This window comes from Anarhichas minor, unplaced genomic scaffold (genome assembly GCF_050575085.1).
Source record: "Anarhichas minor isolate MPS153535 unplaced genomic scaffold, ASM5057508v1 ptg000003l, whole genome shotgun sequence".
NCBI classification, from domain to species: Eukaryota; Metazoa; Chordata; class Actinopteri; order Perciformes; family Anarhichadidae; genus Anarhichas; species Anarhichas minor.
Genome location: NW_027466449.1, coordinates 17,134,574 through 17,147,000, shown reverse-complemented (window position 1 = coordinate 17,147,000; position 12,427 = coordinate 17,134,574). Strand labels below are relative to the sequence as shown.

The 12,427-nt window shown below is 39.9% G+C and overlaps 2 protein-coding genes across 6 annotated transcripts; both read left to right on the top strand.

Moving 5' to 3' along the window:
* Positions 1–4,288: 4,288 nt before the first annotated feature.
* Positions 4,289–8,360, top strand: abhd6b (abhydrolase domain containing 6, acylglycerol lipase b). Its single transcript, XM_076100555.1, has 8 exons — positions 4,289–4,413; positions 5,454–5,610; positions 6,278–6,391; positions 6,474–6,606; positions 7,399–7,556; positions 7,706–7,760; positions 7,841–7,941; positions 8,113–8,360. Exons 1-8 carry the CDS (start codon positions 4,289–4,291, stop codon positions 8,290–8,292), a joined length of 1,023 nt encoding a protein of 340 aa, XP_075956670.1. The 3' UTR covers positions 8,293–8,360.
* A 98-nt stretch (positions 8,361–8,458) lies between these two features.
* kctd6b (potassium channel tetramerization domain containing 6b) lies at positions 8,459–11,619 on the top strand. 5 transcript variants are annotated; one of them, XM_076100582.1, is made up of 3 exons: positions 8,459–8,600; positions 9,457–9,558; positions 10,030–11,619. In XM_076100582.1, the coding sequence occupies exons 2-3, from the start codon at positions 9,532–9,534 to the stop codon at positions 10,714–10,716; spliced, it is 714 nt and encodes a 237-aa protein (XP_075956697.1). In that variant the 5' UTR covers positions 8,459–8,600; positions 9,457–9,531; the 3' UTR covers positions 10,717–11,619. The 5 variants fall into 5 exon arrangements, with proteins under 5 accessions (XP_075956697.1, XP_075956713.1, XP_075956680.1 ...); XM_076100565.1 differs by having other exon boundaries at positions 8,558–8,697; XM_076100598.1 differs by lacking the exon at positions 9,457–9,558 and having other exon boundaries at positions 8,553–8,600.
* Positions 11,620–12,427: the final 808 nt, after the last annotated feature.

Genomic DNA, 12,427 nt, shown 5'->3' with positions numbered 1-12,427 from the left:
GGGCAACGTGCACACGCACACACACACACGTTTATCATCCGATTTCTCCGCACTGAAAAACTTGCCCCCTTATCATATCTGCACTTTTAAGTAGGAGGGCTCATACTAAACACTGTTTTATTTCTAAGAGGCTCTATTTTAGATGACAGAGAGGTTAATAAAAGAATGTCACTTTTGTGTGCAAAAATGAAGAAGTTTGTTTGTATCCCTGTTATTATTATTCTTGAAGGATCGTGTGTTTTTGTTTACCACCATGACTTCTAGGATCATCCATTAACGAATGTAAAGAACCGCTACACGCTTAATTAGCTCTAGATATATCACCTGCAGTTTGAACCTCCCTCAATGTAACACATCTCTGTAACTGTCAGAATAATAAATATTCTCACAATAATGCAGACCCGGATTGAGTGCATGATGACTGCCTTAACATCAGTTTATGGAGGAGGTGGGCACTGCTAAGTTAATATCTTTTATCGCTAATATAAGTGGGGATTTTCAGAACGTTTTGGACATTTTTTTTTTTTTTTTGTTCAGCGTTATTAAAAGTTCTGAAAACAGTTTTTCTTTTATGACGATTAAAGTGAAACAGCCCCAATAGATGTATGTAAACTCTGGTTTTCCTTCATCAACATTCAGGGTTTTTAAGTACCCAACAGTTGCTTCCATAGACGGTAACGTTTCGGCACCAGCTACTGTTCATCATATTACTCTTTCTTGTGCCAATTAATACACATACAAGGTTTGAATTCAGTGGAACCGACATTTTATCGATAACTGCGATCACCCGGGGACTGCACACCACTGGGAAGTCAGTATTACATAACAGTATCATTTAAATGTTTTCCATCTACCAACAAGAAACTGGTGTAACACTTGAAATGTCATGTTTTTGAAACTCAACACTAAACTTGTAAAGTAGTGTTTTTCATGGTTATATATTTGCATGCAATATATATGATTTTGTGTCAAATCTCAATCTATTCATTTGCTTTATTTGTGATATGTGTTTTGTAAAGAGATGGAGAGATATATAGTTTCTTGGGTTCAGAGTTTATGAATAACTGCTCTAAAATGTACGAGTGACCTCAATTAAAGATCTTACCCTCATCGTTCACATCTTTTATAGTCATTGCATAAGCAGGCAGTCGCTGAACAGCTTCACGGAGATGAGGTCAGACCTTTTATTTATTTTGATCCTCTCATTGTAGAGGAACACCAGATATGAGGTAAGCTGTGGTGTGTGCTGTCTGTTCATGTTAAGGGAAGGGAACCGTATTTACATTCATACTTTTGCTTCCACCCTCCAGCTAAATAATTTACGAGGTTGGATCTTATGTCGTGCTTGCTGTTCTGCACCATGCAGCACCATAGACTGTGGTGCAGTGAAGACGTGCAGTGTGTGGACGGACTTGTTAGTGACCTGCGGGACAAAGAGACACTCGATGCCCCTCTGCAGGAGCTGAACCACAGTAACATGACCGGGAGATAATACAGACGGGAACTTAATGGAGCAACATGTGAGTCAAAGAAACCATGTAGAAACACCCACCTGCTCCAGAGAATACCTTAAAATCTACACACACACACCTTGTAGTGCTCATATAATTAAATCACACTTGTTTCTTATAGACTTTTAGAGGATTGAATACAATTCAGGTTTTTCTTTACATCAAGTACCTACACAAATTGTGTGTGTGTGTGTGTGTGTGTGTGTGTGTGTGTGTGTGTGTGTGTGTGTGTGTGTGTGTGTGTGTGTGTGTGTGTGTGTGTGTGTGTGTGTGTGTGTGTGTGTGTGTGTGTGTGTGTGTGTGTGTGTGTGTGTGTGTGTGTGTGTGTGTGTGTGTGTGTGTGTGTGTGTGTGTGTGTGTGTGTGTGTGTGTGTGTGTGTGTCATGTGGCTTTGGGCCTTAAAGCTGCAGTGTGTGGGATCTAGCGCCATCTGGTGGTGGAGGGTGCAGATTGAAACCAATCCTGTGTGCCACACATGTAGGAGAACTACAGTTATATTCCACTTCTACCAGTAGATCCCATAAATGCTGCACCCTGTCATTTTAAGGCCTTGTTCAGACCAACTAGAGCCCTGTGACGAAATAGTTACTGCACTAACAACTCTACAGAGTTGTAGAGTCTGTAGGTTTTCTGATAAGCCTTTAAAGGAACAATGTGTATGATTTAGGGGGAGATTATTAGAAATGGAATATAATATTCATGACTATGTCTTCATTAGTGTATAATCAGCTTAGGATGAGCTGTTTGTGTCTACAGCAGGGTCCTCTTCACAGGGTCTGTTTCCACAGAACCTCACTACTGGATGCTACTAAATCCTTCACACAGCTCCTGTAAACACATTAATCTTTTACTCCAACCGGACTTCCTGGATCACATTTCAGTGTCTCAACGTGGTGACACAGTGAGACGACAGCTTTAGACTATGAGTGTACAACAGAAAGACTGCATTACAAACTGTTTTTGGAAAGAAGTGGGCATTTAGCGTTACATTATGGGAAATGTAGGATGCAAGTATTGTGGAGCGTGACCCATGCAGGAACGTGCACTAAAAATCAGCTTTTTCTTTTTGACCGTTCTTTCTCAAAGGCTGCCTCTAGTGAGACCTCATCTTTATGGGTTTGTAACAGAGTAAATGTGACGTCTCACTGTGGTGGCCTCCACTTCTGCAGGAAGATGACAGGGTGAAGCTCTCAGTGCAGTTACCGGCAGACCACACTGACAGATGTCAGACAAGATGCAGTATATTTCTCAACAGGGCGAGAGATGTTGACGTGATGCTCAGACTCTGTGTGTGTAGACATGTGAGCAGACTGACGACAGCCTCTTCTCTCCGTCCTTTATAAACCCAAACATGAGAAGCATTCACACGCAACGCGAGCCTCCTCTGCAGAGTGGCCGAGTCCATTTAGTTCTGCTCCAGTTTGTATGTAGGTCATCTGTAGTGGACCAGAGATGCATCAGAATGGCAGCTGCACATTGCAATAGATGGGTTTTTTTGTTTTTGTTTTTTACTGTGTGATCTTGGACTTAATAAAGCTTTAATTTACATTCATTCTATTTAAATTTTCTTTTACAATTATAAAAGTCTTAAGAATTGTAGCTTTCCTTCCATACAAACAACCTGTTAATAGTTAATAGACTTGTTTTTATGTTGCTGTATGTATCAAATAAATAGGCCAGCACATGCAGAAACATTGGTGGACCTTTCAATTAATTATTAAGTCTTTCATTAAAGGCGCTACATTTAACTAGTAGATATCACCAGGAAACTTCACCAGTTGAGTACTTGCATCTCTCTTTAACATACAGAACATCCTAAGATCGTTCACCTCTTGTGGGCAGTTTGTTTGATGTTGATCAGTTCTGTTTCTTCCCTTCAGTGAAACCTCATGAAGGAGAAGGAGAAGAAGAAGAAGAAGACGAAGAAGAAGAAGAAGAAGAAGAAGAAGAGGAAAGACAGAAATCATCTTCCCGACTGACTGTAAACCAGGAGCAGCTCCAGAGTCGGCCTCCATCATGACACCCTGTGGTACGTTTTGGACCTGAAGCTCCAGACATCACATGTGGATGAATGTGACTTACTGACGCTCCTTTGTTGGAGGGTTTAAGGTGAAACTACATTGTGTGAATGCTTTTGTCCAAAGCGACGCATTAAATGAAAAATGTTTACCTTTTAATGGTATCGTTTTTAATCCTTTTGTCTCTACATTTTGATTTCGGTGGTCACATATCCTTAATAATCCTTTGTTACACAACAATCCTTTACTGTAGGTTTACTGCAGTATTTATCTCTTATATTTGTGTTTCTGTACACAGTGAACTGCCTGGACTCTGAATCAGGTTCCTGTTGTGCGTTCACTTTAAAAGATTGACCAAATAATGTGGTGGCCCGGTTTTCCCCAATGATATAATAATCAATGAGTTGATCCAGAGCAAACTGCCAGGGACTGACTGCACTCCACGGGGAGAGTTGTTTTTTATTTTGATTATATCAAGTAGATAATTTGACTCTTTATGCTTTCAACACATCAACACCTTTAAATAAGCTCAAGTATCTGCACGCTGTAGAACTAATACAACAGAATCACAAGAAACCAGGAGGGAATAATCTGAAAAGTAAGTTGTTACAATTTGAAAAAGGGAAAGTCGTGGCTTGTAGAGATGTTTCTTGTGTTATTTACTATTTATTATCTCAACATTGTATGGACGCTGGCTTTACCCCCTCCCCCGACACACTGCATGTGTGTGTGTGTGTGTGTGTTTGCTGTAGGGAAGCCATGGCAGCTGATCTGGACGTGGTGAACTTGTTCATAATTGCGGGGGGAACTCTGGCTATTCCCATCCTGGCCTTCGTTGCTTCCTTCCTCCTCTGGCCCTCTGCACTCATCAGAGTCTACTACTGGTGAGGTCGACGCCTTTCACTTCATACGTTTAATATCTGACGTGTATTCCCTCTTATCAGCCACAAATGATAGTTATGCTCCAAGTAGTTTACAGTAAATTACAATTTACTGACGACAAAACTAGCTTATAATCAAAATACATGTACTGTTACTGCTTAAGGGAAGACACTAAAGGAGAATAGGGTTAACATCTAAAGTAATATATTCCATAATGAAACTTCCCCAGTTGAGTACTTATATTAAGAAAACAATTTTTTGAATTGCAAGTTTTCTGAAAATGTATGTTTTAATATGCAAATGAGGCATTGTCTGATTAAATAAATGCTAATTTGCATAAATTCCCAGAACAGAAATCTGAACACTGGATTAAGACGGATCCAAAAGTCATGTTTCATTTTGTTGACAGATCAAAGTCAGAGGGAATGAAGGATATCTCTTTGTATCACTCCATAAAACATAAAATCCTGTGTACAGCCATAAAAAATACATATTTGACGGTAACTTTTGGTGAATTTAGGAGAAAATCTACAGATGCAAATGAAAGAAGACATTTCATAGAAGCAAAATAGCCCAAAATCTAAAAAAGTATCAGTTATGTTGTTTCTCAGCTTAATATCAATTTCCTTTAAAGAAATATGATTTTTACATTGAGTTAAAAATTCAAACCCAAGACTCCGTGTATTTATGGCTGCTGCACCGTTCCTTCAAAAAGACAATTTCTTCAAGTCTTGTTATTAATTATTATTTTATCCATCTGTTCACTGAATATCAGCCTGGATTTGAACTATGTTTTGCTGCACAGGCTGTTTTAAAGCAACACCCACATGCTCACGTGCACTTTGAAAGTTTGATTTTTCCTACATGTGAGTCTTGCATTTAGATTTGAAGTATGTGAGCCTATATCCTTTATTAATGTGACCTTTATGAACATAAACTGTGTGAAAGTACACAAAATAGTTTGCTTCAAAGCCCATTATTACTTGACTCTGAGTTCCGGTGTCTGTGTTCATGAGCTCACACGTTCCTGGTTCCTCTTCAGGTACTGGAGGAGGACTCTGGGCCTGCAGGTGCGCTACGCCGACTGCGGCGGCTATCGCTTCTGCTTCGCCTCCAGAGGAAAGCCGGGGATGAGACCCTCCATCTTAATGCTGCACGGCTTCTCTGCTCACAAAGACACGTGGCTCACTGTTGTCAAGGTTGTTGTCAAAACAGTTTGCTGCTTTGTGCTCGTGACTCTCAACAGAATTCTATGATAGAAACTTGTTTTTCTTTTTAAGGAGGAGTGACAAGAAACGTAACAAGAACACAGGATGTTATCCTGTGAAACTGGGACTTTTTATTAAGCAAACTTATATTATTCATAAAATAGCTTCGTAAGAGTTTTGAGGACAACACATAGAAGTACAGGCCATGAGAATTTAAATATTTTAACACTTACTAGTGATGTTAATGTGAAATTTAAACCTGGAAAGTCTTTATTTGAATTTATATGGCTTGAATTCCGTTTTTTTTAATATTTCCAGGTTATTTCGAGACTGTTTTCTTATTTTTTTTTCTAAGGTTCACAAATTCAGATTTGACTAAATTTGCTCTAATTCCACCGGTCAAATTTAAAAATGTGGATGTCATGCAAAGGATGAGCTGTCAATCAGACCTCTGTCCAATCAGGTTACAGTCAGTCAGTCACATGATCCGAGAAAACAAAGCTTAAACTGAACTTAAGTTCAGACTGACGGTTTCCAAAGTAAAATATTTTAACGCTATGAATTCAGTTGCTTCTCAGGTTCCAGGTATTACAGCGTTTCTTGGCTTCCATACTTCATGGTTTTCAGCTGTCTACCTTCTTCTCTCCTGCTGCTCCAGTATTTACCGAAACATCTTCACATTGTGTGTGTGGACATGCCGGGTCATGAGGGAACAACACGCACCAACACAGAGGACTACTCCATTCAGGGTCAGGTCAGACGGATCCATCAGGTACACACCGAAGAGAGGGGAATTTAAAAGGGTTTATTGTCGGGTACCTAAAATCATTCAACTGAAAATCTTTTTTTCTCAGTTTGTGGAAACCGTTCGCTTGAACAGGAAACCTTTCCATGTGGTCGGGACCTCCATGGGAGGAAACGTAGCCGGGGTTTACGCAGCCTGCTACCCCTCAGAGATCTGCAGCATCACTCTCATTTGTCCAGACGGTCAGACGAGAGAGAGAGAGAGAGAGAGCAAAGAAATAGAATTTTCTTCTGTTAATTATTTTAGATATAAATTATAACCGGGGACGTGATCTAAAAGGGTTAAAAGGACATTTTTAATTTGAAAAAAATATATAGAAATTGAAAAACATATGTTCCAGTATTCTTAAACTCCTCCACGCTCAGGATAAAAAAAAAGGTACAGTAGCTTCATTGACCGACATAAAATCAGCTCATAAAACAAGCTAATCTTTTCTATTGTTTTTCACACCTTGCGTTAAAATGTTGGTAACAAACTTTGTCAATAAAAACTCTTTTCTTGGGTCTTTTGTTTTACTCATAGCAAAGTTTTTACACCGAAGATACTTTTACCTTCTCAATCCGAGCAAAAAGGAGTTAAATTAACTGGGAAAGTAGAAGTTTATTTACAAAGCTTAGACTCTTCCCATTGGCTCACAGACCTAATGGAAGAGGTTATTGAGTTGCATTATGGGAAATGTAGGAGCCAACATTTTTAGATGTTTTGCCCACATCTCTGGTTCTGTTCTTTTTTTTTTTTTTAATGTGTTTCTGGAGTCCCTTAACTTAATGGAAGTGCAACACTAAACAGCTTGAGTTCCCCTTTAAACTTTAAAAGCACATGAATTTGATACTGAGCGTGGATTAATTGTACGCCTATTGTTTGATCACCAGTTTGTCTTTAAAGAATTACAAGACATGACCTGACATGATCATAATAACACACACACAAGCTTAATTATTTCCTCCTTTTCTTTTCTTTTTTTCCTCCTGCAGGTATAAGACATCCTTGTGAGACCAAATTCGACAATCACCTGCAGGACTTGGAGCACAGCAACTACACACTAAACATCCCGCTGATCCCCACCACGCCCGAGGAGATGGAGGACATGTTCAGACTCTGTTCTCATGTTCGCTTTAAAATCCCTCAGCAGGTCAGGGCCTTCAACTCTTCTGAAAAATGAAATGCATCATGGGGATTCACTTTGTCATGTGCACTCACAGTGGATGATAATATCTCACCTCACTGCAGTAGTCACTGTCTGGGTTGCTGCTGTTTTACACATGTTGCTGTCATTGTTAGATTCTTCAAGGGCTGGTAGATGTTCGACAGCCTCACAACACATTTTACGAAGAAGGTTAGTTCACACACTTTTTTTTAAAGGATTTGCAGGATAGTTCATACAGTAAATGTGTTTCCTTTTTATTTATTTATTAGTATTCATGGAGATTGTTGGTGAGACATCGAGATACGCCTTACAGGAGCACTTACATCTGATCGCGGCTCCTTTACAAGTGATATGGGGCAAAAAGGACCAGGTAAGGTATGATGATCCAGTGACTCAGCAAGGCCTATAATTAAATAAGTGGCAGCTTTTGCTTCTAAATTAATCCTAAAAATGCATGTGGCTGTGTACAAAACTTGGTGGCTCAGGTTTTTGGTGCTCCAGGTCCACATGATAACTGTATGGTCCCCCGTGTTTGTCCAAGGTGGTGGACGTCTCTGGAGCCGCAGTCATTGCAGAGGTGTTGCCTGGATGCAGAGTGGACCTGCTGGAGAACTGTGGACACTCCGTGGTGATGGAGAGGCCCTGTCGGACAGCCAAACTCATCCTGGAGTTCATCATCTTGCAGCAAGGGGCCAGGGGGGGCGCAAAGAAAGCCTCCTGAGCTAACTAAAGACTAATGAACATGACATGCAAGTGTAAACAGACGTCTAAGCTGTGACATGTGACAGAAAGCAAGATTTTTTTTTTATAGTGTTTTGCATTTCTTAGAAAATGCATTGCATTGTATGGTAACCTGCATCATGATAATAAAAGCCCCATGCATTTCATCTGTACTGGATGTATGTGAGTGTATTCATGCAGAGGTGTCTGTGGTTGCAGCAGGACCGCCTCTCCCCTCCATAAAAAACTCCTTGTGTGCGCAGTTTTGCTGCAGCCCGGAGTCGAGCACAGCTGCCAACATCTCTGACGGTAACGTTAAATACCAAACCGCACATCGTTTCTACAACAACAACAACAACAACAACAACAACAACAACAAAAGAGCAATAGGCACAAAAACGCGCCGGTAAGGCTTTTATTTTAACGTCTCTGTTACTTCCAGCTGGGCTGATTTAAGATCCTCGCGCGTGAGTAGTAACGGCTCGTGGACTGCTAACGTTAGCCGTGTTAGCTCGCTAGCAGGCAACTAGCTAGCGAGCTAACACGATAAACTCCATTTTCCCACTGTGGTACTCGCTTTTTATTCAACGCTACATATCTCAGTGCATCCTCACTGGACTCACAGCTCATTAACAGCATATATATATTTTAAAAGCATATTTAAAAATATATATTTTACTTCCTTGCGAAATCTGCTCGTTAGCCAGCTTCCTTCTTTTTATCATAGCAGAAAGAGTGGAATGTATAACTGTTGGATAGCTACTTAAGTTTTTTCCCATTAACGTTAATTATCAAAAACGTTAGCTGGCTTCACTAGCATTCTCTAGTTAACGTTAGATAGTTATTATTAGATAATTGAGTTACTTGGTGGGTTTATTGTGTCTTACGTAACGTCAGATTTCAGTTTCAATTCAGTAGAAATATTATATATTTATTCCTGAGCACTTTTAGTTGGTTATACTTGCATACATTTACTTAAAGAGCACCTTCTTCTACAACAGACGGGTAGATCATTACTCATGTAATACAACACGCACACACACACGGGCACAAGGAGGCTCTACTGGTAAAAACACATGATTTGACTTTAAGTCTACATGATTGTGTCGATCATATTCTGCATAACTGTGTTACAGCTCATGTTAATGTGACTGTTTTTTCACAGGTGAAATTGAGTTAAGCCAAAGCGTATCTGTTCCCTCTCTATTTTGGTTGTGACCAAGTGGGTATTGTTCTACAAATGGATAATGGAGACTGGGGCCATAGGGTAAGAGATGAACAGCAGACAGACTAGAATAAGAGCAATTTATTTCTGACACTGTTGATGTTAAATTTACGTTTAACCAGTTTACGTTTAGCATCTAAAATGAATGCAGTCTAATAACTTCCCTACTTTCATGAAGGTTGTAATGTTTGGATTTTATCAAACCTGCTTTAGAGAGGTGTCTATTCAACCGTCTGATCGTTCTGGAGGCTGTAGTTTGCGGTGCTGTTGAATCATATTGCGTTACACTGAAAGGTGTTTCTTTTCACTATAATGTGATATTATTCAACACCACAAACTAGCTGATTTATTGCAGAACTTCTGTATCAGACTCAATTGATCTTAGCTAGGTTGACAGCTGAAATCCACACTATTCATGTTATTCACCTACAACTGCAGGATGCAAATGCTCATTTTAAACTTCACAGAAACATGTTTCTTATCATCTTCCCGTATCTTTTTTTTTTGCCCTAGATGAGTTCTCCTGTTACCTTGAACGTGGGAGGCCGCCTGTACACCACCAGTTTATCCACCCTGCAGCGCTATCCGGACTCCATGCTGGGCGCCATGTTCCGGGGAGATTTCCCCACAACTCGCGATTCCCAGGGGAATTATTTCATCGATCGCGACGGGACGCTTTTCCGGTACATCTTGAACTTCCTGCGGACGTCCGAGCTCATCCTCCCCTTGGACTTCACAGAGACGGACCTCCTGAGGAAAGAGGCGGACTTCTACCAGATCGAACCTCTGATCCTGTGCCTCAACGACCCCAAGCCGCTGTACCCTCCCGACATCTTTGAGCAAGTCGTGGAGCTCTCCAGCACCCGGAAACTGTCGAAATATTCAAACCCGGTGGCTGTTATCATCACGCAGCTAACCATAACCACGAAGGTTCACGGTCTGCTGGAAGGTATTTCCAACAACTTCACCAAGTGGAGCAAACACATGATGGACACCAGAGACTGCCAGGTGTCGTTCACCTTCGGACCGTGTGACTATCACCAAGAGGTGGCCCTAAGGGTTCACCTCATGGACTACATCATGAAACAAGGCTTCACCATCCGCAACACGCGCGTGCACCACATGAGCGAGCGAGCGAACGAGAACACGGTGGAGCATCACTGGACTTTCTGCAGACCGGCTCACAAAGTCGAGGACTGAATCCCAGCGGAGGCGTTGCTCACAACTGTTTGATTTGTCTCCATGTTACACGAGTCACGATCACAAAAATAACTCGTTTTGATAATGTGTCAATAATAATGTTTTTCTTTCTTGTATGATAAATGTGGCACAAAGGCTCAAAGTCCAGACAGAAACCATAAAAACAATGAAAATGTGAATTCTTGATTTGTTCACCTGTTGGAGTGCAAGAACACTTTATCTGTGCTACCACTACTTATTTAACATTTCTAGAGGAATTAATTCTTGGAATTTATGTCTACAAAACAAAGAACACAATTCTTATGAAGCAGAAAGACCCGATAACAATGATTCTATTACGATTGTATTTATTTAGAAACACTATTTTACCCAAACGATGCTAAAAATGTGGGTATGTTGATTCTTTTTGGGAGTATTTTCCGATTTAATGTGGTTCCAATACCTGCATCTGTTTATTTCAATGATAAAGGGAATGTAAACAGGTAGCCGTGGTGTAAGACTCTTTGCCTACACACAGTAGCAGATCGAAGTCTTAATTTGCATTAATGTGCAATTAGATCTCAATTTGAGGGGGAAAGAGAACAATTTGCTGTCTTGGTCGTGTTTTGGACGACAGACACTGAACAGAGAACTTATTTGGATTGTCTAGTCGTGAAGGGTTTTCAATAATAATAATAATGTATGATTATCTTTTGCCCAATTTCCAGTAGATCTTAAATTTAGTCTCTTAGCTCTCTTCTCTCCTTGTACGCTACTTACTATTCCTGAAGACCGTCGTCGCATGTGTCTTGTGTATATATATATTTGTGCGCTCTGCAGTATTGCATCATACTGTTACTGTTTAGAGCTCATCTCAACAGTGATGTTTGATCATTCCAGTCAAAATAAACCCATTTGTGCATTCGTCAGTCATTATTTTTGTTTTATGGTTGAACTTTTAACATTATCTTGATATTTTGCACTGATATTGGCCTACTGTGTGTCAGCAAGTCAAACATCCAACCACTTTAAAAGCTCCTTGTAAGCATGTTCAAACAAGTTCACTACAATTTGTGGAAACTTGGACTTCTTATGAAGTAGCCTGTGTGAGAAGTTATCAGCCATTTTGATCAGCATTCGAGCAATGTGGCATTAATTTCAAAAATGTTCCTGCCAAGTTACATTCATAATTGTGATACAAGTGGAGAGCTGTAGGCCAGTTGGCCCTCATGTTCACTATTTTTCTGCTGTAAAGCACAGATAAAGATGGCAGCTAATAATGTCCTCACTAACACTTTCCTGTTAGAAAAGTTAATTTCTAAACTGAATGCATTTCTTTCGTAATTGTATTTCCATCCAGTGACCTGTTTTGTAGATTTATTGAATCCCTTTAGGAAACATGAACTTTACTTAAAATAATCTGCTATATTTATTTGTGTTTAAGATACTACACATTGTAAAGTCCAATGTCCAATTTTATTATTTTTTAAATAAGAAAAAATTACAAAAGGTCTCATCTTCCATATAAATGCCAGGGTAATGTTATGTTAATAACTACTAGACCAAGTCAGAAACGGGTGAACAAAAAACAGAACTTAGGTGTAAATTTCAGCAAATTCAATACATTGATTTAAACTCGCATCCATACTCAGTGATAGGCTGAACATCATAGACCCCAAAAGCTTTAAAAGATCACTGTCACACTATTTAAGATTCACCATTGTACCATTGG